Below are 21,203 nucleotides of genomic sequence, written 5' to 3' on the forward strand. Positions count from 1 at the left end.
CTTCATTTCGATCACGCTGTTCCCAGGACAGAAGTGAGGCTGCGTTATAATTAGTTGTCTCTACCTTGGTACAAAACCCTTGTCGTCTTCGTCCCTCTTTTAATTTTTGGACTTTGGGTGTTAAACCCGAAAAGAGGAGTCCGTGGACCATAAAGAGTGGCAGCACGCTGCTCTCCATTTGGTCCGGTCTGACATCAACTAGATGTGGACTCCTCCTCAACCCCTAGACAAAACTTTAACCCGGTTAAACAAGATAACTTTACTGCTGATGATTGAAACAATTCTCATAGTTTTCCATATCACGAATGTGTACTGTACAAAGTGATCCTACCGCTCAATACCAGATAGGTAGTGGCTGTGTTATTCACCACCCACGAAATACAGTATGGCTGCTGTCAGGTTCTTAGGAAGGAAACACCAGGCTCATGATAGAAATAAATCATGCAGGGTCCATGAAAACGCATAATTAGTAGTCACGTCAGAGTTTTTTTGTTCCTGGTCCAAGAGATAACTCCGGCTCGAGAATAGTGCTCCTTTTAATCCATCTCATCCCCTAGCAACTTTAATTTCCTTCTACCGCTTGCTATCCTTTTTTGGCCGATTTGAACGGGGGATAAGTGCTTTCGATTGTATGGTCAGCCAAATAGCACAGGATGGAAACATTGAACGCTCATATAGAAACCTTTTGACTTCAAGCAGATCATTCTTTACAATTTGGGTTTTTTTAAAGCTATTCCTTTAACTATGCTATCTTAATCATGCTTCTTTTCTTCTCTTAGTCCTTCCTAAAAGCTCCACCAAGGTGGGAAAATTGTTGCCCATGTCGGTGTTTAGCCTTTTTTCGGGGGGAAATTTCGAGAGGCCAGGTTCTCGTATGAGTCTAATTTTTTTAACGTCGTTCATTTCCTTCAAAATATTGGCGTTGTGTCCAACGACAAATGGTGTCCCTGCTCTACTATATGTCTGGCAACCGCGGATTTTATGTGTGAGCTATTCTTATTGTTAGCGGATTCGACCTCCTTTATGTGTTCTTACAACCTAGCGTGGAGTGGCCGTTTTGTTTGCCCTACATAAATCTTATCGTAGTTTTCGCAGGAAATCTTATAAATGCCGCTTTTTTCAGTACACTCTTTTTTGTCCTTGACTGATTGTAATCCACGTTTATGTAGCCGCCTTTTAATGTTCTGCGTTCGACCCGAGTAGGTTAGTGTTATCCATTGCCTAGGTTCTGTGTTCACCTCCTGGAAGAGTGTTAAAAGCTGCTGTCTTGAGGCCTGGCGTAGTTTCTATTTGATCCGATTTTCGATGGGGTTCCTGTTGTATCCGTTTTTCTTGGTTGTTTCTAGGATGTAATTCATGTCTTTATTGCTTCTCTCCTCATTGAGCGGTTTTGTGACCATCCTGTGAATTATAAAGTTGTATGCCGCCATTTTATGGTGGAAATCGTGGTTTGAGGTGTATGTGATGGTTCGTTGTGTATGGGTCGATTTCCTGTAAGTGTCCAATTCAAAATACCTCCTTTTCCGGATTATTTTTAAGTCTAGGAACGATATCTCCCCTTCCTTCTCGATCTCCATGGGGGAAATCGATGTTCCTGTGTAGCCCCCCCCCCCCCCAAATGGTGAAACAAATTCAGAAGATAAAACACTGGAGAAGGGGACAGTTGGTCCCCGAAATACGTATTTGTCTAAATTAGATACTTTTAGCCAATAAAATGGAAAAATATCTTCCAAGGAAATCTTTCATTTTAAGACTTTGGCTAACAAACAAACTCCATTACATTTAGGGCTTCAGATTTGTCGACTATCCTGTCAACTACGTCCAAGGTTCACATGAAGTTTCAGCAATAGTTTCCACAATACTATATGTCACCTACAAAGCATTCGCAATGTTATGGTCGAAACAGTTTCAGGTCGTGCTGCATCCGCCCATATTTGACATGAAGTCATTACCAAGGTGTTCGCAATGTTGGAACTTTTCAAACGAATCTTTTTGAAAGAAATTCAACATAAAGTGGCTGTTTTCAACTGCTACCTTCCGCTCTAGCTAAGTACTATGCTTTAAAGAGGTAAGTCATGGCCTCAAACGAGACGAAAGCCTAATTTAATTACGGAATGGTTTCTAGCATGGGACAAATCAATACAGAATTGAAATAGCGTAAACCTTGCTGAGTAATTTCAAGCAGCAGTCACAAACCTTAGGGTTGCAGCAGAACTACCAAATCATCCAACAACTGACATTGCGTGTTGGTCACGGCGAGGGCCATGAAATAAAACCTTCTTCCATTCCGTGGATTAATTTTTGAAATTAATTTTAACCACTTGTTCCATTCGGAAGAAGCTAGAAGTGTTCTTTTAGCTTGAAGCAATTCATAAGTCACTTTTAAAAGATTGGAAAGTGACACGATAGCAATATAGTAAAGTGGCTTACGTCCGTCCATGCGTTCATTTGCCGCTCATAGAAGAATTGGTGAGACACAATGGCTGTATTTTGATTACGCGTTTTTCAAACGGAACGAGTAATTAGCTTTTAGTGGATTAATATGTTATTTAGCTGTTATTGACGATTCTATTAGGTTCAACGGGAAACTCCAACTTATAGGATAGACAGTGCTTCTCGGTCGTTGCGGTTGGCTGCATTCCATTGTACGGAATTCTTCGAATGCCTCGAAATTAGTTGAAGACCCTACAATATCTGGAAGTTGTCAACATGTGAATCTTTGTGCTCTCTAGGACTTTAAAATTCAAAGTTCATTACATCGATGAATTGTGCCGAACAACGGTGTGTATTTAAGAAGAAAATTAAAATGCGTTTTGTAATGTGAGTGTTGTATTATCCATTGCACTTGGTGTTTTAATAGTGAAACTGCATATGTAGAATCATCTTGCTGGTTGCAACCAAAAAGACTGAAGATTGTTGTGAAGGTATCAAGAAGTAGCATCAAATCATTGTAAGTTTGCCTTTGACCCATCAAGCAGAATACTCCTCAAGACCCCTTCGAAGGTGTTGGTGGTAGGGATGCGAACCCTCCAGTGTTAATTTAAGAGGTATTTTTGGCTCAGGGATCATGCCTCGGTTAGAGTCCCTTGAGGATCCTTTGCTATTAAACTAAGAATCTTGAAAAGTATCCTTAATAACCCTCAAGAGCGACAAATTATCTGAGCGAACAACTAGAATTTTAAATCATTGAAAATTCCATATTGAAGCTTTCCCAGCGGAAGCTCTATCAGGTATGCAAAATAGATATCGATTTTTAATAAAATGTTGACGCAATTAAGCCAATGCACACCCATGTAAAAATGCGCTCAATTATGTTTACAAAAACTGATATCTAAAAGATATATTTTTCTTGCCAATATTTCCATTAAATGTATCTAAATTTGATAATTAAATAAAAACAAATCAGAAAACCGGAAGCTAGACGCTTGAGGTACAAAAGGTTTTTTTGTTTCCCTATGTGAGGAATGATGAGTATCTGTTCGCTGTGTCCATAGTTAAAAATTCAATTGCCCTCTACTTTTTAGAAAACCATTTACACAAATAATTTTATCTGTAAAGCACTATATTGATAGAAGTCCTCACCTCATGCGCTTCATACAAGAAGCCCAGTATTATTAAAAAATGTGAAGAAGACAACCTACAACAGAAGTGGATTCTTCATGAATGGAATTTTAACATTTTACTCGAATATCAATTATTCTCCTTAATTATGATGCCAGCATCTTATTGGCATGGCTTAAATTCGCGTCAAATTGCTAAGTTTGAGCTGCTATAGCCTATGATGAACTTAAGGGGGGTTTTTCAGTCAATTTCTAAAAGGTGGGTAATTACTATTATTAAATTTATTTAGGCAAATATGGGAGTGGGACATATTTTGAGGCCTAGATTTTATCTAAGCGCAGCTTCTTGACTTTTTTTCGAAATTTTTAAGTTGAATAATTTCCGAAAATGAATCCTGTCCCACTTTAAGTATATAAATTTTGCCTTCCTACTCGCGTATTTTACAATCGATGTAAAAACTCGCATCAGATTCAGAAAGTAAGCCCCCCATTAAACTGCACATAAATATGTGTCATTCACTCTATGCGTGGGATTTCATAGTTTGCATATATCCACCAAATTTCGTTCAGATCGGTTCAGCCATTTTAGAGAAAAGTGCGTGTGATAGACAGACGGACAGAGAATCAAACAGGCAGACAGACAGTGAATCGATTTTAATAAGGTTTCATTTTACCCAGGATAATCTCTAATTAACATTTCAACTCGAACCTAATATTTAATAATAACCGATTGTAATTGCTAAAATGATTGACTAGGGTCCAAATAATATCTTGGTTGGATGGAGTTGACATAGAGGGGGAGTTATCCGAAAACCTAAAAAGTTAATGTGAGTTTCGCCGTAGTAAGAGAAGAGAGCGGGTCCTCAAATCATAGAATTAACTCTGCTTCAATTTAATCTAATAACTCAACTTGGTAATATGTAGCTTTACATGATGAAAAAAATAATAAAAAGGAAGGAGTCAATAAAAAAGGATCCAAATTCAAATACGAATCAAACCGAATGAATAAATCAATCAATCAAAAAATTACTAAAAATATCGTAAAAAGAAAAGAGAGCTGTGAAAACTCCATAAACCTACCACCAACCCAACTCAAAGGGTTCCATGAATGTCACAAGAAGAAAAAAAAATAACCAGCAAAGCGATAACTTTGAAATACTCAGCCTGATACAATTAAAGATTTCTTCATGTAACACTAAATCAAATCAATAACACAAACAGATTTTCTCCTTGCAAACGTGTCGAAAGATTCGTTTGATTGGTCAGTATCCTAGATCACCAATGAAGAACAGGCCACGGTTAAAACGCGAGACACCCCCCGATCAGCTACCCGTTAACTTTGACTCAAACAATGAACTCGGAATTCATCATCAGTTAGAACAATAACAAGAGCTGCTTCGCCGCCGTGATCAGGCAGAATTTTTTTAATCTTTCAGATCGAGTTGTCCTTTATCGAACCGGCCTCTGCCCAAAGACAAAAATCCTTCTTTTGGTTTCAACAAAAAAAAAAACAGACGTTAATGATCATTTTGCAATATTAGAGAATTTTTATGGGTAAAATTGTAAATATTAAAATGGATTGGTGTTTCCCGAAATTTAAAAGTGAGAGAGTATTTGTCAAAAAAAAAATAAAAATATTCATTTTTAAATTAATATTTTACAATATACATTCAGTATTTGGTGTAATGTGATGTCGGGATGGAAAGAGAGAACTTGGATAATAGAGGTGCCGAAAGGAGCTAAACAGGAGGAAAAGGAACATGAAATGAATCTCTCACCAGCTTGTCACAGGGCGAAGCAAACGGAATGATGAACGTGCACAATTTTTTTACCAGAACCAAGGATAAGAAAAACTGAAAAAAACCTTGGTAAAGTGACCGTTGGTATTCAATTTGCTACACATGGTCGATGACTTCAACTGACTTCTAACAGATAAATCACAAATTTTCACGTTAACTAGTTGGAGTCCTTTTGGGTTTCAAATATTTGCTGTTTGCAATTTTACTTCATAGGGCTTTTTTTTTATGGATGGACGTGGAAATCTTAGAAAGACGCTGCTGCGCCAGGTTGCAGCAGTGTGTGGGATTTGCATCCACTAAAACCACCCCCACTCTTCCGCCCCTCCCCGCGGGACCATCGTGAAGTATTACTTCGCGGGGGAGACTCCGTCGCGCCACCTTTCGAGCTCGATCTAACTCCAGGAGTTTTGTCTGCACCACGGCTACTGCCTCATTTACCGCCATCCAGTTTTCCTCCGACTTCAGCATCTCTTCCACCAGGTTCGAGGGCTCGATGTCCGCCCCTAAGATGCTGTTCAACCTCCTTTTCTGCTGCAGAAATCTGGGACAATGGAACATTACGTGCTCCGGGTCCTCGGGTGTGGCACCGCATCTAGGACAGTTGGGAGACTCGTCCAACTCGAAGCGATGCAAGTACTTCCTATAGCCACCGTGTCCCGTAAGGAACTGTGTCAGGTGGTAATTCAATTCTCCGTGCTTTCGGTTGACCCATTTCTCGATACACGGGATCAATGTATGGGTCCACCTGCCCTTGTCGGAGTTATCCCATTGTTGTTGCCACTTGCCACACAACTCTCTCCTGATGGCTTTTCGGAAATCCGCATTCACCTGGGCTGTATTTGCCTTCCGTTTTTCGTAGAGCCAGTGTGCCTCGCTTGCTAGAAGATCTATAGGAATCATTCCTGCGATAACACACATTGCCTCCGTCGACGCCGTCCTAAATGCGCTGCACACCTTTAGCGCAATTGGTCGGTATGCCGAACTTATCTTCCTCCGGTTGACAGCGTGGTTCAACGCTCCCGCCCAGACAGGCGCCGCGTATAGCAGGATCGACCTCACCACTCCCGCGATAAGTAGCCTGCGACTATACTTCGGCCCTCCCACGTTAGGCATCATCCTTGCAAGGGATGAGCTGGCATTTGCTGCCTTCTCTCGCGCATAATCCAAGTGCCCCTTGAAACTCAGCTTGGCATCGATCATCACCCCCAGGTATTTGACAACCGATTTTGAAACGACCTCACGATTACCAACCCGGACGGTAATCGTGTTATTCTTCCTACGGTTGGTAATGAGGACCGCTTCCGTCTTTTCGTCCGCCAGGTCCAGCTTGGCCATTCGTAACCATAACTTGATGATATGAATGGCTTCATTTGCATAAAGCTCCACGTCCTCGGGATGCTTTGCAGTTGCAACTACCGCCAGGTCGTCCGCAAAACCAATCAGCGTTGTCTCCTCTGGCACGCGAAGGCCAAGCACTCCGTCGTACATTATGTTCCACAGCAGCGGTCCCAATACAGAACCTTGAGGCACACCTGCTGTCACAATGTACTCCTTCGGCCCGTCGTCTGTCTCGTACCAGAGAAGTCTGTCCGAAAGGTAACTCTCAATAAGCCGAGCCAAGTAACTAGGAACACCTAGTTTGGCCAAAGCGCCTTTAATCCAGCCCCAGTTGGCTGAGTTAAAAGCATTTTTGACGTCCAGCGTCACCAGAGCACAGTATTTGCCCATGGCCATTACATTTCGAGCCAATTCCACGACCTTTGCTACTGTATCGACCGTAGAACGGGCTCGCCGAAACCCATATTGCCACTCTGAAAGACCACCCGCAAGCTCGATGAAAGGGAGCAGCCTGTTGTATATCACCCTCTCCAACATCTTCCCCATGGTGTCTAAGAGACAAATAGGGCGATATGAAGAGGGCACGCCGGGTGGTTTTTGGGGCTTCGGTAGCAACACCAGCTTCTGCCTCTTCCACTGAGCGGGAAACACTCCTTCCGCCATGCACGATTCGAATGTGTTGCGAACCACCTTGGTCTGGCCTTGACCGCCACCTTCAGAGCCTTGTTCGGAATTCCGTCCAATCCCGGAGCCTTGCTGTCCCCAGTACGTCTGCAGATTTCCCAAAGTTCCTCTTCGGTAACATCAGGGATCGAGAAGACGTCCTGCTGAGCTGCCAGTTGGGGTTCTCTTTCATCCTGCTCCTGTTGCGGGAAAAGAGTTGTAATTATTTGCAACAAGGGCCGTGGGCATGTCACTTGAGGTGATTTTTGCCCGCGGATCTTCTTCATTACAACTTGGTAGGCTGTATCCCACGGATTCGTATTAGCCTCCATGCAGAGCTTCTGGTAGCATTCCCGCTTGCTTCTCCGAATGGCCTTCGCAAATCCCTGTATTCCTCCTCACGCTCCTGGTGCTCCGGCCTTCCCCTTGTCCTGTGGGAAAGTCTCCTCGCTCGGAGACAAGAGGATCTCAAGGCAGCGATTTTCGTGTTCCACCAGTAGTTTGGCCTCTTGCCGTGGTGCAAACGTCGTCGTGGCATCGTAGCGTCGCATGCTTCGGTTACACGCTGAGAAAGCTGTGTGACCCTTTCCACCCCTGTTCCATCCGGATCATGGGTTCCCTCCAATGCGGCCAGGAATGTCTCCTCGTCGAAAGCTCCGATAGACCAGCCAACCGCCTTAGGCTTTCCACCTCCAGAGCGTGGTTGACTGGTTCCCCGGTTCCCAATGCGTAGGAAGATGGCATGGTGGTCACTGTGGGTGTAGTGCTCACTCACTTGCCAAGCCATCTCCCTCACCAGTGAAGTGGTAACAAATGTCAGGTCAACGATCGAACCCGACCCTCTTCCTCGAAAGGTGGGCACGCATCCAACGTTGGCCAGCACGATGTCCAGCTCCGCCAAAGGCTCCAACAGAATTTGACCTCTGGTGTTCGTCGATCAGCTTCCCCACTCCAGGGCCCACGCGTTGAAATCGCCCGCAATGATTTTAGGGCTGCGGTCTCTAACGTCCAACACCAGACTGTCTAACATCTCCTCATATTGTGCTAAGGTTACACTAGGAGGAGCGTAGCAGCTGTAAATATGGACACCGTTGACCTTCGCCCTTATAAAACCGGCTGCCGGGAAGGCCATGGCTTCCTGAATGGCCTGTCTTCCGCACGCCCAGATTGCGGCGTTGAAAGACGCATCCACCGCCCAAGTCGCATCGCCGTGATTTCTGTACGGCTCGCAAATAACCGCGACATCCACATTCGACTCTCGAATGCCTGCCTCACAGTGATTGAGATTGATTTGTATCAATCTCATTTGCCTGTGCGGTTCAGCTCCCTCCTATATACCGGACATCGGCTGCTTCCCGCAACATGCCGGTCGTCCACGCCCTCTTTCCCACTACATAGCATACACCGTGGATCTCCGGTGCAATCTTTGGTGAGGTGGCCCTCTTCCCCACACTGCCTGCAACTCCTCGACCTATCATGCTGACTAGTGCATACCGCCGCAAAATGGCCGAAATCGAGGCATCTGAAGCATCTCTTTAGAGATATTTGCTCCCTAAGCCTGCACACGAACCAACCTACTCTTACCTTGCCCGCGGTAATTAATTTAATAGCTGTTTCCGCCGGCAAACTAATAATGGCGGTCTGTGTGCCACCATATGCCTTCTTCATCTTTTTTATGGCACTCTGGTCTATATCGCTAAGGTTGAACTGTTGCTTTAGCGCAGCACAGATGTCCTCCCGTGAGGTGACCTCATCTAGGTCCTTGCATTCAACTACTACCTCCTGTTTCTGAGCTCTTACCTCAGCTTACTCTCCTAGTACACTTTCTACCTTCCCGCGGAAGTTATCGGCCGACTTGTCGGCGAATCTACTTAACTCCAGCATCAGATCCCCTCTCTGTGTTCGCCTGATACGGCTTACACTATCCCCCAAATCCTTCAGTTCCGGGTCTGACTTCACCTTTCGGAGGATGTCGGCATAGGACATATTTCCCTTCTTGGAAATAATTATTATTTCCGGGCGGAGCTTCTTTTTGTCCTTTTTCCTCTTGTTGCTCACCTTAGTCCATTGTTCGGGCCCCCGGGCGTTGGTTTCTTCCACTTTTGTAGGTGTTGTGGCTACAATCGTGAGATTACCGACTTTCGCGGGTACTCTCGCCTACTTTGGTGAAGAGGCTTTTTTCTTCTTCGGGACTTGCTGTGGTCCTAGAGGCTCGCTGGTACCCTCTCTAGCCCGTTTTCCTGTCTTCCCGCCTGCCTTATCATGGGGAGGCGTCACCTGCGTTTCCCTTGTGACCTTGCCAACTGACGCTTGGGAATCCTTTTCTTCGAGTGCCTTCATATAAGACAATTTAATGCCTCTTATCAAGGCTCGAATATTTTGGTGGATATTCCGCCTCTCCTTGATGAACTCGCACAGTTCATTTATTCGTTCCCCGAGTGTAACGAACGCCATTCCGGTATGTTCCCGTTTGCTTTCGCGCCTTGCGCCACAAGCAATGATGTCGATCAAGGGACTATTCATGTTTCTTTCAGAGTCCCGCGACGAATCTCGGTGGTGATCTCCCAAGCTTCGGACTCCTCCTAAAAGGATCCGGTGTGGACCTAATTTCCACTCCACCATTATCTCTTGTAGCATTAGATGCCACAGTAGCCAAGTTTCCCACTACTGAGGCACTGCGGTCGTTGGATATCGACGGCCGGGAGCCCGCTTGCTCACTCCCAAAAACCGCCGGCACTGGGTTTCCGAAGCCCTGCATCGTAAAAAAAACTACTTTTCTCCTCTTCCATATTTGGTTTAATTTCTGGGTGTCCTTCCCATAGCCAATTTTTATCCACGGGTGGGCGTTTACTTCCCACCTACCCGGCCTGCGCATAAGCATGCCCATACACACACATCTCCGGAGGCGTGCAACTCCGCACAGGACTTCATAGGGCTTAAAATGAATGAAAAGTATGACAGTGTTGCATTACACAATATACTACTCATATTACTACAATCGTAAGTTTAGACAATATTTATTTACTTTTACAAGGCGTCAGTATCATCAGGGATACTACCTCCCTCAGTTTTTCCAACAAATATTTTTTTTTTAAAATCCAGTATTCGTAAATTCTTCAAACACAACTTCGAATAGTTCGAATAACTTAATATTGGACCACAGTCAGTATTGATCGATTTTCCGCCTTGCTTTTGTAATTCGTCTAAAGACTTGCCGGCATTGATTAGAATTAGGCAAAAAATTACCAGTAGGTTGCATTCTTTGTCTTATTTTGGCAACTTAATTGCTATGATTTGCTTAGGTACATCTCTGCCCAGGGAGCAGTGGTTACTAGGTGCTAAAACGGAGGAATCCATGCACCAAAAATAGTAGGAAAAAGTTTATCCCCAATTGATCTGCCATGAGGCGGATGGCGGACTCAGGACTCGTTCAATAACCCGCAATGGATTGCCGCCCTTTCTTAAGGTGTGACCTATTCAATACATTTCCCGCCCTCACCACGTTTATCTATCCCGCACGCCGACTAAGTTCTTCGTTTGATATAATCTTAAACCAGAGTACTTCTTCCAAGTGATATGATGGTCACACATTGGCACAGAACAATTTCAACTTGATGTTAGTCTTAAGATGGAAAAGGATTTTCCAGATTTTAGCCAAGACAGTGTCGATCCATTGAAATTTTCCACGTCCTCCAGTCAAGGTGGCATTAAGGACCTTACAGATAACGAGAAGAAAAAGCAACAATAACAAAGTTGACTCCGAGGTCTTATCTCGATGAAGCACTTGATATTTTGCGCCCTCACATAGCACTCTAATTTTAGTTATTGCTTGCCCGAACACCCTCCAGCATAGATCATTTCAGATAGACTCTCTGGTGACCCCCTAAAGCTTTCTCACAATGGACGAAAAGTAGCCTTTGCGATGGCGGAAAGAATTCAAATACCTTTCAAATCATCGCACTCCCAGGGGGTGCTTTTCTTCGGAGCTTTATCGATCATCCCTTTTTCCATTCGTTGGGAAACATTTTGAACCCCAAGGATTGATGTACGAAGAAAAGTAGCAATTCTTCAAAGGATACAGGGACTGAAAGGAGCAGTTTCGCACAGAGATCGTCAAGGTCGGCGGCTTTACTCCGTGATTGCGTTCATGGCAACGATAATTTCATTTCTAGTAGAAGGAGCAGTCCGTATCTGTAGGTTACGGTGACTTTTCATATTATCCATAAGATGTGGAAGTTAATCGGATGTTTTAGAATGAGAATCGCGGTGAAGAGCTTCTTTACCGCTTCTGCTGCTTATCATCATGGATGAAAAGTATACCATTAACATCCCTCATAAGACTATTGAATGGCTAAAAACACCTCTTTTGTGATATGATATATGGTAGTGACATAATTACTATTTGTGACGGGTTCTACCTCCGTCATCAGATGATCGCAGCACAGACAGGTCGACCTGATGCCTTCTGGCAACTTTTCAATGCAAAGACCTGCAACGTGTCTGCTGATGACTATATCATCATTGCCGGAGACCTTAATGGTGATGTGGATGAAAAGGCAGACGGTAACAGTTGCCACGGGGAAAGCGGTTTGGCGCGCGCAATGAAGAATAACAAGAATAACAATTCCAATATGGAAAAAGAAAGATAGTTCAACAGAATCTTAAATAATCAATGCTATCAACCAATATCAACCAATAAAGAACTGCTTTATGAAATTACTTCAGGTATTAGCGCAACCTGAATGAAATGGCTTTCAACAACTGATATTCTTTGTGACTGACATACTAACGAACGTCTCAAATCTAAAATTTACCGCAATGCCGTCTGTCTTGTCGCTTTCTATGGTTCTGAGCGGTGGCCGACAATAAAAAACAATGAACGACGTCTTGCGGCATTGGAGACGAAGATGTTGCGGTGGATCACATCCGCGATCGATATGGAGCTGCACCGATCATGAAAAAATTGCGAAAGAGGCGTCTTCGATGGTATGGTCACGTAATTCGCGCTAACGAGAATTCACTTACCAAGATAGGTCTGAATATCGAAGTCGATGGTAAGCGACCAAAAGAACGGCTGAAACAACAGTGGTTTGGTACGCTAGATGGGGATTTGAAAGCCGATTGCATCCAGACCAGGCTCTTGATAGAAACAAATGGCGAAACCGATCAGAACGAGCCCACGCCGCTTGTGAATGGAACAAAGACTGAAGAAGAAGATGGTGTAGCTTTGCCACGGTAATGAAGCTCCAGCACATCGCACTCACCCCCTCTCGCAACCATCAACTAACTAGTATATCGATCCGCTAGAACAGGACTGAAGAGGAAAATGGCGTACGTTATGCTAGAGTAAGAGTGAATTGGAATGGATACGAAAGAGGAACTGTTTGGTGAGCAAAGACGTTAACGATCCGTATCCGAATTAAGTCGCAGTTCAGATGTTTGTCATAATGACTGATGCAAGAACCACCTTCATTGCATTCGTATCTGTTCTTATGTTGATGGTTGAGGTAGGCTGTTTTGGTTCCTCATATGTTATTTTCGAGATGGCACTCGGGGTTTGGGACTGAGCTAATAACTCTGGATCAATATCTCAACTAGTGACAAAAAGTCGCATTCGAAGCCATTGGGTGGAATGACCATTCCAACCTACAAGATTCTTTTTCACGGTCAAAGAAATCGGCGACAAATTATAGCGTAATCTACGTACCCAGAACTCGGAGAAAAAGAGGTGTACGTGAGGTTGACGGCACATCCGTGGAATACATCTATTTGCCTAATTGCTCAAGACAAAGTGCTGTCATGTTGGTAGAGGGGATCTCGCTGTGGCGTGAAAGCTATGCCACCCCCTTGCAAATTATACCAGGTTTCCAGGAAAGCTCTGGACAAAGGAGGAAGCATCCGCTTCCTTATCGATGGAGCTATTAATCCGGAGTTGATCATTTTCATTTCCATCCCACTGCAGTTTTTTTCCGATGTTATATTGTAATCTGTGACAACATCAACCTAGATTGTTGTTTAGGATCTGCGGGATCCTAAGTCCACATCCACGTGATGGTGGACCGGACTAAATGAGGAGCAACTTACTCCCACGTTTTTTAGTCCATGGATCCCTAGTTTGGAGCGTAGCACCCCAAGCATTAAAAATCGAAAAAATCAAAAATTGACTGACGGTTTCGTCCAGAGCAGAGGCAACTCATCAGACGCTGCCTCACCTCTGCCCTGGGAGCAGCGTGACCGAAAGTGCCAACAGGTGGAAAGACGCTCCCTTTTATCATCGCAAAAACACGACAAGGTTGCGAATTATATACACCTTGTCGTGTTTTTGCGATGATAAAAGGGAGCGTCTTTCCACCTGTTGGCACTTTCGGTCACGCTGCTCCCAGGGCAGAGGTGAGGCAGCGTCTGATGAGTTGCCTCTGCTCTGGACGAAACCGTCAGTCAATTTTTGATTTTTTCGAACATCAACCTGTTTTCGCAAGCGAGAAAATATTTGGCTTTCAGTTTTAAATAGTGTCATGTCTGGCTTCAAAAAAAAAACCCCAATATAGAAACTACGTAAATCAACCCCAAAGCATGTCCTTTGTACTGAGGCAACAAATTCGAATATTTATCTAATTTCCCTAATCAGCTAGCAAATATGTGAATTATTTGAAAATAATCCATAGTTTTTCCTTTCCAGTGAGGTAACAGAAGGAGCTTTACAAGTCTGGAGAAATTTACCCGAACAAATTCGGCATGATCCCAGCTTAGCATCATTTCAAGAAGAGAATGAACGTATGCATGGTAGGTATTATGGAAGACAGTATCTGCGAAACATTAAAAGTAGAGACAATTCAGATATTAGATATGAAAGTAGATACATATTTCCACAAGAAGGACTAATTAATGAAAATGATTTTAGCTTTTTCCAATATTTGTGCTTGTAGTCCTGCTTCTTTCCTTTGGATGTTAATTTTTTAGAAAGGAAAAATACACCCTTAACCTTTGTAATTCAAATTCAAACAATAGTGAATGAATCAAGTTATTACATCAAAGTTGCCATAGTAACCATTGCTTATATTCCGCTCTTTTGAACTTTATTCAATTCGGTTGCAGGGGAGCACGACGATGACCCTCTACCGGCAGAAGACACAGTAGTTCCAGAGCATGACCTACCCTCGACCAGCAGTCGACAAAACGACATCACGATAAACATTACAAACGAATTAGGAGAAATGAAGCATTACAGGAATAACAGGTAGGTACTTCCGTTCGTGGGGTTCAATTTCAGGTGGCATCTTCTAAGGCCATGCCATCCATTAGGGGCAAATTTAATTGTTTACCAACCACCCCAAATTTTGGAAATTCACTCCACAAGGGAATGGGCATGGTAAATCATAGAAACTACTTGGTAGCAATAAAAATAGAATTGTTGTTGGGTTATTTGTCATATTCTTTCGGGGTTGGCTGTTGAGGAGAGCAACTTCGAAAAATCAATAACTATTTATGATTTCGCCTACCACCTTATTATCGCCCTCTTATACCCTGGGGACATGCAAGGTTAATGCTCATAACATTTTCCCATCACAATGCAATAACTACGAACCCTTTCAATAATTCTAAACTCTTTAAGGGAAGGGGATGCTCATGTATGTAATATAGTTAATGGACGAATGGTTAGTACCTGGGAAATTGTAAATAGCTTTGAATAATATTAAAAATATTTTTTTTTGGTAAAAAGTACTTGCTTGCACTTAAGTCTCAACATTTTACTGTTCAATTTATTTAATGTTATCTTTATTCTTTTCGTGGCTCACGCACAAATAAGGAAGGACAGTTACAAGTTAAGTCATTGCCATAGCTATATTACTCGTATTTCATTGTTACTTTCATATTCCACAGGAGTGACTCAGATAATTGCATTGATACCATTGCACATGAGGGAATTATCAACCACCATGAGGTAAGTACTATCTGCACATGTGGCTGATATCTAGATTATCTTATAATGAAAAATTTCCTCATATTATATGCAAGTATGAACTAATCTTTTAAATCCCTACTTGAATAGTCCACATCGTGGATGCAGTGGATCAAAATAGCAGCTCTTCTCATCGTTTGGGGATTCTTCACAGGATTTTTGATGACAACGTATGAAAAAGAAGTTGTAAAACAACAATTATCTGTCCCCGTTGGAAGAGCCAAAGGTTTGTATAATATAATCGTATTACTCGTAATTAATGCAAAGATATTGTTGCAATAGTTGTTCTCTGTCGACCTTCCCTTGCTATAGTTGATGACGAATAATGTTAATTGATAACTTTGTAAGACAAATGTCGTCCCCTGCTTTTGCTGACGTACTTAGAGTTGCACCTTCTACAGATTATAATCGTATTCCAGGTTTCCGTAGATTTATTACCATAATAAAACAGGCGGCAGAAGCCATAGAGAATGAGTGATTAAGCCTCTTGAAGCTTGAATATTTTATTTAAATCATTGATGTCATGTCTACAAATAACCAACAGTGGAGCTTATTGCTTAGTATCTAGAAATTTTTGATTCAATTCTTCTATTATATCTCAGTGGATACATTCCAAGTGAAGAAACAAACTTCACTCCATTTCTTTACCATATATGTCGCTGATAATCTGTGCATCATCCCACGTCAGATGTCCTTGCTCCACTAAACGTCTGGTTACTGCTGACTTTATGTGTTGGTGTAGTTGTTCTTTTTAGCCAAGTCGTTATTTACTACTTAACTCCGAACCTCCTCCTTCTTCAGCAGATTGTGGATTATCTTCATAATTTTTCTACCGCCCTCCAAGTTTTTTCAGAGGCTAAAATGTGATCCAGGATATTCTCCCTCCGTATACAGCGAACCTCAGGCAGTTAACAACATGCTCAGCATCCTCCTGAAACATCCCCCATCATCATCATCAACGGTGCAACAATCGGTATCCGGTCTGGGCCTGCCTTAATAAGGAACTCCAGACATCCCGAGTTTGCGCCGAGGTCCACCAATTTGATATCCCTAAAAGCTTTTTGGGGCCTGACCTACGTCATCGCTCCATCTTAGGCAGGGTCTGCCTCGTCTTCTTTTTCTGCCATAGATATTGCCCTTATAAACTTTTCGGGCTGGATCATCCTCATCCATACGGATTAAGTGACCTGCTCACCGTAACCTATTGAGCCGGATTTTAATCACAACCGGTCATGGTATCACTCATAGATTTCGTCATTGTGTAGGCTACGGAATCGTCCATCCTCATGTAGGGGACCAAAAATTCATAGATGGATTCTTTTCTCGAACGCGGCCAAGAGTTCGCAATTTTTCTTGCTAAGAACCCAAGTCTCCGAGGAATACATGAGGACTGGCAAGATCATAGTCTTGTACAGTAAGAGCTTTGACCCTATGGTGAGACGTTTCGAGCGGAACAGTTTTTGTAAGCTGAAATATGCTCTATTGGCTGACAACTACCGTGCGCGGATTTCATCATTATAGCTGTTATCGGTTGTGATTTTCGACCCTAGATAGGAGAAAGAACATCTCCCATGATGGGCAATATGGGGAGTCTTCACGCCCGAAGCGATAAAGGTATGTACGGTACCCTCCGTGTCTGCTTAGAAATTGAATTAGGTCGTAACTAACTTCATAGTGCCTTCATTTGACCCGTTTTGAGATATCTGCAATAATCCTGTGAGTCCAGCGTCCTTTAGGTGAATCATCCCATTTTTTTTGACACTCCAAACTAGCTTTGCTTCGCGCTAATTGCCGACGACAGGTACAGAACTCGCCGATTGAATATGGGCCATAGAAATCGACGCTTCTACGTTCTCTAAGATTTCGACGGGGACCATGCCTGTTATTACACGTACTGCTTCGTCCAATGTTGTACGATAAACGCACGACAGATGTTCCCAATGCACTCAATCGACATGGGGCTTGTTCATCTATTGCTTCTAGTTTCAATGCCGATGCCCAAACTGGAGCTGCATAAAGCAAGATGGAGCTAACAGCTCTCGAGATAAAGAGTCGACGGCTTTGCCTACATTCTTGCAAACAACATTGCAAACTCGGAAGCCTTTGTTGCTAAATTCTCTCTCTAATGGTCGGCTTGGAAGTGATGATATGATTCCTGATTCTAACACAGGCGTAATTTTTCTTCCGGCGCTTCGTGATGAGGACCGCTTCTGTTTTTTCCTCCGCACAACAACCAGTGCTATGTCGTCAGCGTAACCCACCACTGGTGCTTCCTCCGGAAGGGGAAGATTAAGTACATCGTTGTACATTATGTTCCACAGTAGTGGGCCCAATACGGAGCCCTGTGGGACACCCACGGAAACAACGTACTCCTGCGGTCCGTCATCAGTGTCATACCAGAGCCTCCTTTCAGTTAAGTAACTATCGACGATAGCAGCGAGATAGGCGAGAATACCAACCTTCGCTAGGGATTTGTGTATTAGATTCCAATTGGCCGAATTGAATGCATTTTTCATATCCAGGGTTACTACCAAGCAATATTTGCTGGTACTACCTTTTCCGTGAATTGCATCTTCGGCCAAGCCAGTAACCAATTTGATGGCATCAATGGTTGATCTTGCTTTTCGGAACCCATACTGCCGATCTGAAAAGCCGCCTTGGCTCTCAACAACCGGGAGTAATCTATTATAGATTACCCGCTCTAACATTTTCCCCACCGTGTCCAAAAGACATATGGGTCGGTATGACGATGGTTCACCTGGAGGTTTACCAGGCTTAGGCAGAAGTACCAGCTTCTGTCGCCTCCAAGCCGCCGGAAATATTCCTTCGGACATGCACGCTTCGAACAACTCAGCGAACATGTCCGGCCTGGATTTCACGGCAAGCTTAAGAGCCTTATTCGGTACTCCGTCCAGGCTCGGCGCGTTACTGTCTTCTATTCTGCCGCAGATCTCCAGCAGTTCGTCTCTGGTGACTGGAGGAATTGCTGTCACATTCAGAGGTGGTTGGAATGTGTCGATGCTCTCCTCTTGCTGGGGGAATAACCCCTGGATGATTTTCAGCAAGAGAGTGGGACACGTGATCTGCGGAGAGGAGCGGCCTTTGAATCGTCCCATCACTATTCTATAAGCACTTCCCCACGGGTTTATGTCCGCTTCTGAGCAGAGCATTTCGTCTTGCTTCGCTGGATGGCGAGCTTGACGGTTTTGCGGGCTGCCTTATAGGCGCACTCTTTCTGCCCCTGATCGACTCTACCTACCGCCCTCTGAGCCGCTCTTCTGGCTCGGTGGCAGGCTGATCGAAGTCCGATCAGTTCATCATTCTACCAGTAGTTTGGTCTTCTACTGGGGAATGAGCACCTCCTAGGCATAGATGCGTCACATGCTTTGGCAATGCATTGAGCCAGATGGACGGCTCTTTCCGTAGAGGCCCCTGCTATATCAGGTTGATCTAACCATACCTGTATGAAGGTCTGCTCATCCAAAAATTTTGCAGACCAGCCTGAAACCTTTTTCGGTTTTGGGCATGATAGCTCTTTGCCCTGTGGCTCGACACATGTCTCAAAGATGATTGTCTGGCGATCGCTGTGGGTGTAGCGTTCGCTGACGCCGTTTGAGTGCCACCATAGGCTTTCCGTAGACCGACAACGGACTCCTCTGTAAGTTCTTTCAACTTGAATTGCTCCTTCAGAGCAGTACAAATTTCTCCTTTCGATGTCACTTTATCGAGATCCTTACATTGTATGTAGATCTCATGTTTTTGGGCACGCACTGCGGCATTCTCCCCAAGTGAGTTTTTCACGAAAGTCATCAGTTTTGCCACCGCTGGATGGATTTTTGGGTGGGCAAGAAGGGATACGAATCCAAGTGCTCGAAGGATTGTTTAAACTTTACCGAGAGGAGCCTCTGGGGTAAATTATCACTGGGGGAGGTGGGGATACATACGGCCACTGTCTGCAGACTCTGTAAGGATAGTGAAACCTTGATCGACATACTATAGATAGTAGATATAGTTTTTTTTTTTTGGGGTAGGGTAGGTGAATTTACGCACACAGTGTTGGACTCCCGATTCGGTACGTCATCGGACTACCAACTAAACACCTCCCCATCGTCAGAGAGCTAGCCTGGAACCGTTTGTCACATTACTTCGGGCTAGTCCTCGAACTCTCCCGCCTTGCGGAGCCTTCAAATCAGGGAATTCCTTTCACCAACAGGAGGGGAGAGGAGGAAGGGAACTGTCAGTTCAAGGAGCCCCCTGCCATCCGGCTCCTCCACCGGTCGAGTTCTGTCTTCTTAGCAACGAGAAGGGCCCGAACGTAATGGGCAACACGGTTCCACCTGTCAGCAGTCCTCAGCATCTCTTCCACAATGTTGTCTGGAGAGAGATCCCCTGTGTTTAGAGCTGCTGACGAACCCCATCCCACCTTCCACAAGAAAAAAAAGTGTGTTGGGCATCGTCCACAACTCCATTGCAAAACACACAATCCGGAGAACGCGCCTTTCCAATCTTGTGCAGGTAAGACTGAAAACTTCCATATCCACTTAAAAATTGGGTAAGGAAATAGTCAGTCTCACCATGCTTCCGATTCAACCACGCCCCTAAGTTGCCGATGAGCCGCGCAGTCCATCAGCCTCTAGTTTCAAAGAAGAAACTCCAGCCGCAGCCTTGTTCGCTGCTGCTTGGATTTGCTCAGAAAAGCTCATCTTTGAGTCAAGAGTCAACCCGAGGTACTTTACCGCTGATTTTGACTCGATTATCGACTCGCCGAATGATATGGGACGCAGGGTCGGAATTCTCTTTTTAGTCAGGATGAATACTTCGGTTTTTTCCAGTGCAAGGTTGAAACCATGAGTAGTCATCCATCCGCTTACCCGTCGCATCAATATGCCGAGTCTGCTTTGCGCCTGTTCGACAGTGCGTCCAGCAACAAGCGCTGCGACATCATCTGCGTAGCCGACCAGGCGCGACTCTTCTGGCATGTCGAGTTTAAGCAGACTGTCATAGGTAGCGTTCCGGAGGTCCGGCCCTAGGATGGATCCCTGTGCTACCCCAGACGTGACCTCCATCCACCTTTGACCCTCTAGTGTTTCATAGAGCAGGGAGCGGTTCCTCAGATAGTCCCTCAAAATCCGTAAGAGATAGTTCGGCACGTTGAAGGTATTGTCTAGTGTGCCTAGAATGTCCTTCCATCTTACGGAATTGAAGGCGTTTCTGACGTCAAGCGTTACGAGGAGCACCACCCGTCGAGTTCGGCGGCTATGTGCCTCTGCTCGTCGAACGGCGTCCACGACTTGCATGACAGCATCCATTGTCGATCTCCCTGCTCTAAAACCAAACTGCCGGGGAGATAAATCTCCGGCAGCGCGTATCGCTTCAGCGAGTCTACTTCTGATGAGCTTTTCGAGCACTTTCCCAGCAGTATCAAGCATACATAGTGGGCGGTATGAAGACGGCAGTTCGGGATCGCCTTTCCCTTTAGGGATCAGCGCAAGCCTCGCAACTTTCCAACGAGCAGGGAAAATGCCCTGGCCGGTGTTGGAATACCAGTTTGTATACCTCTGCTGGAATATCGTCGGGTCCTGGCACCTTCTTGTTTTTTATAGAGAGGACTGCCTGTTCCAACTCTTTTATTGAGAAAAGTGGACAGTCCTCTGCGCGCTCCCCGCCGACGTCACCATCCCATACGGGGTGTGCAGGGAAGAGCGCCCTCACTATGAAGTCCATCTGCTCGGCCTTAAGTGAACAGGGTTTCCGCAGAGCCCCGATTTTTCGGGTTACAAGTTTGTAACCGAGTCCCCACGGATCCCCATTCACCTCGTCGATCAGATCTTGCCAGCAGCGAGCTTTGCTCTTGTTTATTGCGCTGCGGAGTCTCCTTTTGGC

General features: G+C 44.4%; 1 protein-coding gene across 7 annotated transcripts in view; it reads left to right on the forward strand.

Annotated features, from left to right (window-relative positions):
- The window catches only part of LOC119661244 (P protein), an 82,163-nt gene that overhangs the window by 50,048 nt on the left and 10,912 nt on the right, over nt 1-21,203 (forward strand). For 2 of the 7 annotated variants that reach the window (XM_038070479.1, XM_038070482.1), the window contains exons 2-6: nt 14,040-14,143; nt 14,456-14,597; nt 15,168-15,182; nt 15,242-15,302; nt 15,411-15,546. In XM_038070479.1, coding sequence (XP_037926407.1) covers nt 14,040-14,143; nt 14,456-14,597; nt 15,168-15,182; nt 15,242-15,302; nt 15,411-15,546 — 458 coding nt within the window. Of the gene's footprint in view, nt 1-2,186; nt 2,519-2,575; nt 2,821-2,860; nt 2,951-14,039; nt 14,144-14,455; nt 14,598-15,167; nt 15,183-15,241; nt 15,303-15,410; nt 15,547-21,203 lie in introns of those variants that run through there. The other 5 variants (XM_038070477.1, XM_038070475.1, XM_038070478.1 and 2 more) reach the window with 5 other exon arrangements.

Source organism: Hermetia illucens, chromosome 1 (genome assembly GCF_905115235.1).
Source record: "Hermetia illucens chromosome 1, iHerIll2.2.curated.20191125, whole genome shotgun sequence".
Lineage (NCBI taxonomy): Eukaryota > Metazoa > Arthropoda > Insecta > Diptera > Stratiomyidae > Hermetia > Hermetia illucens.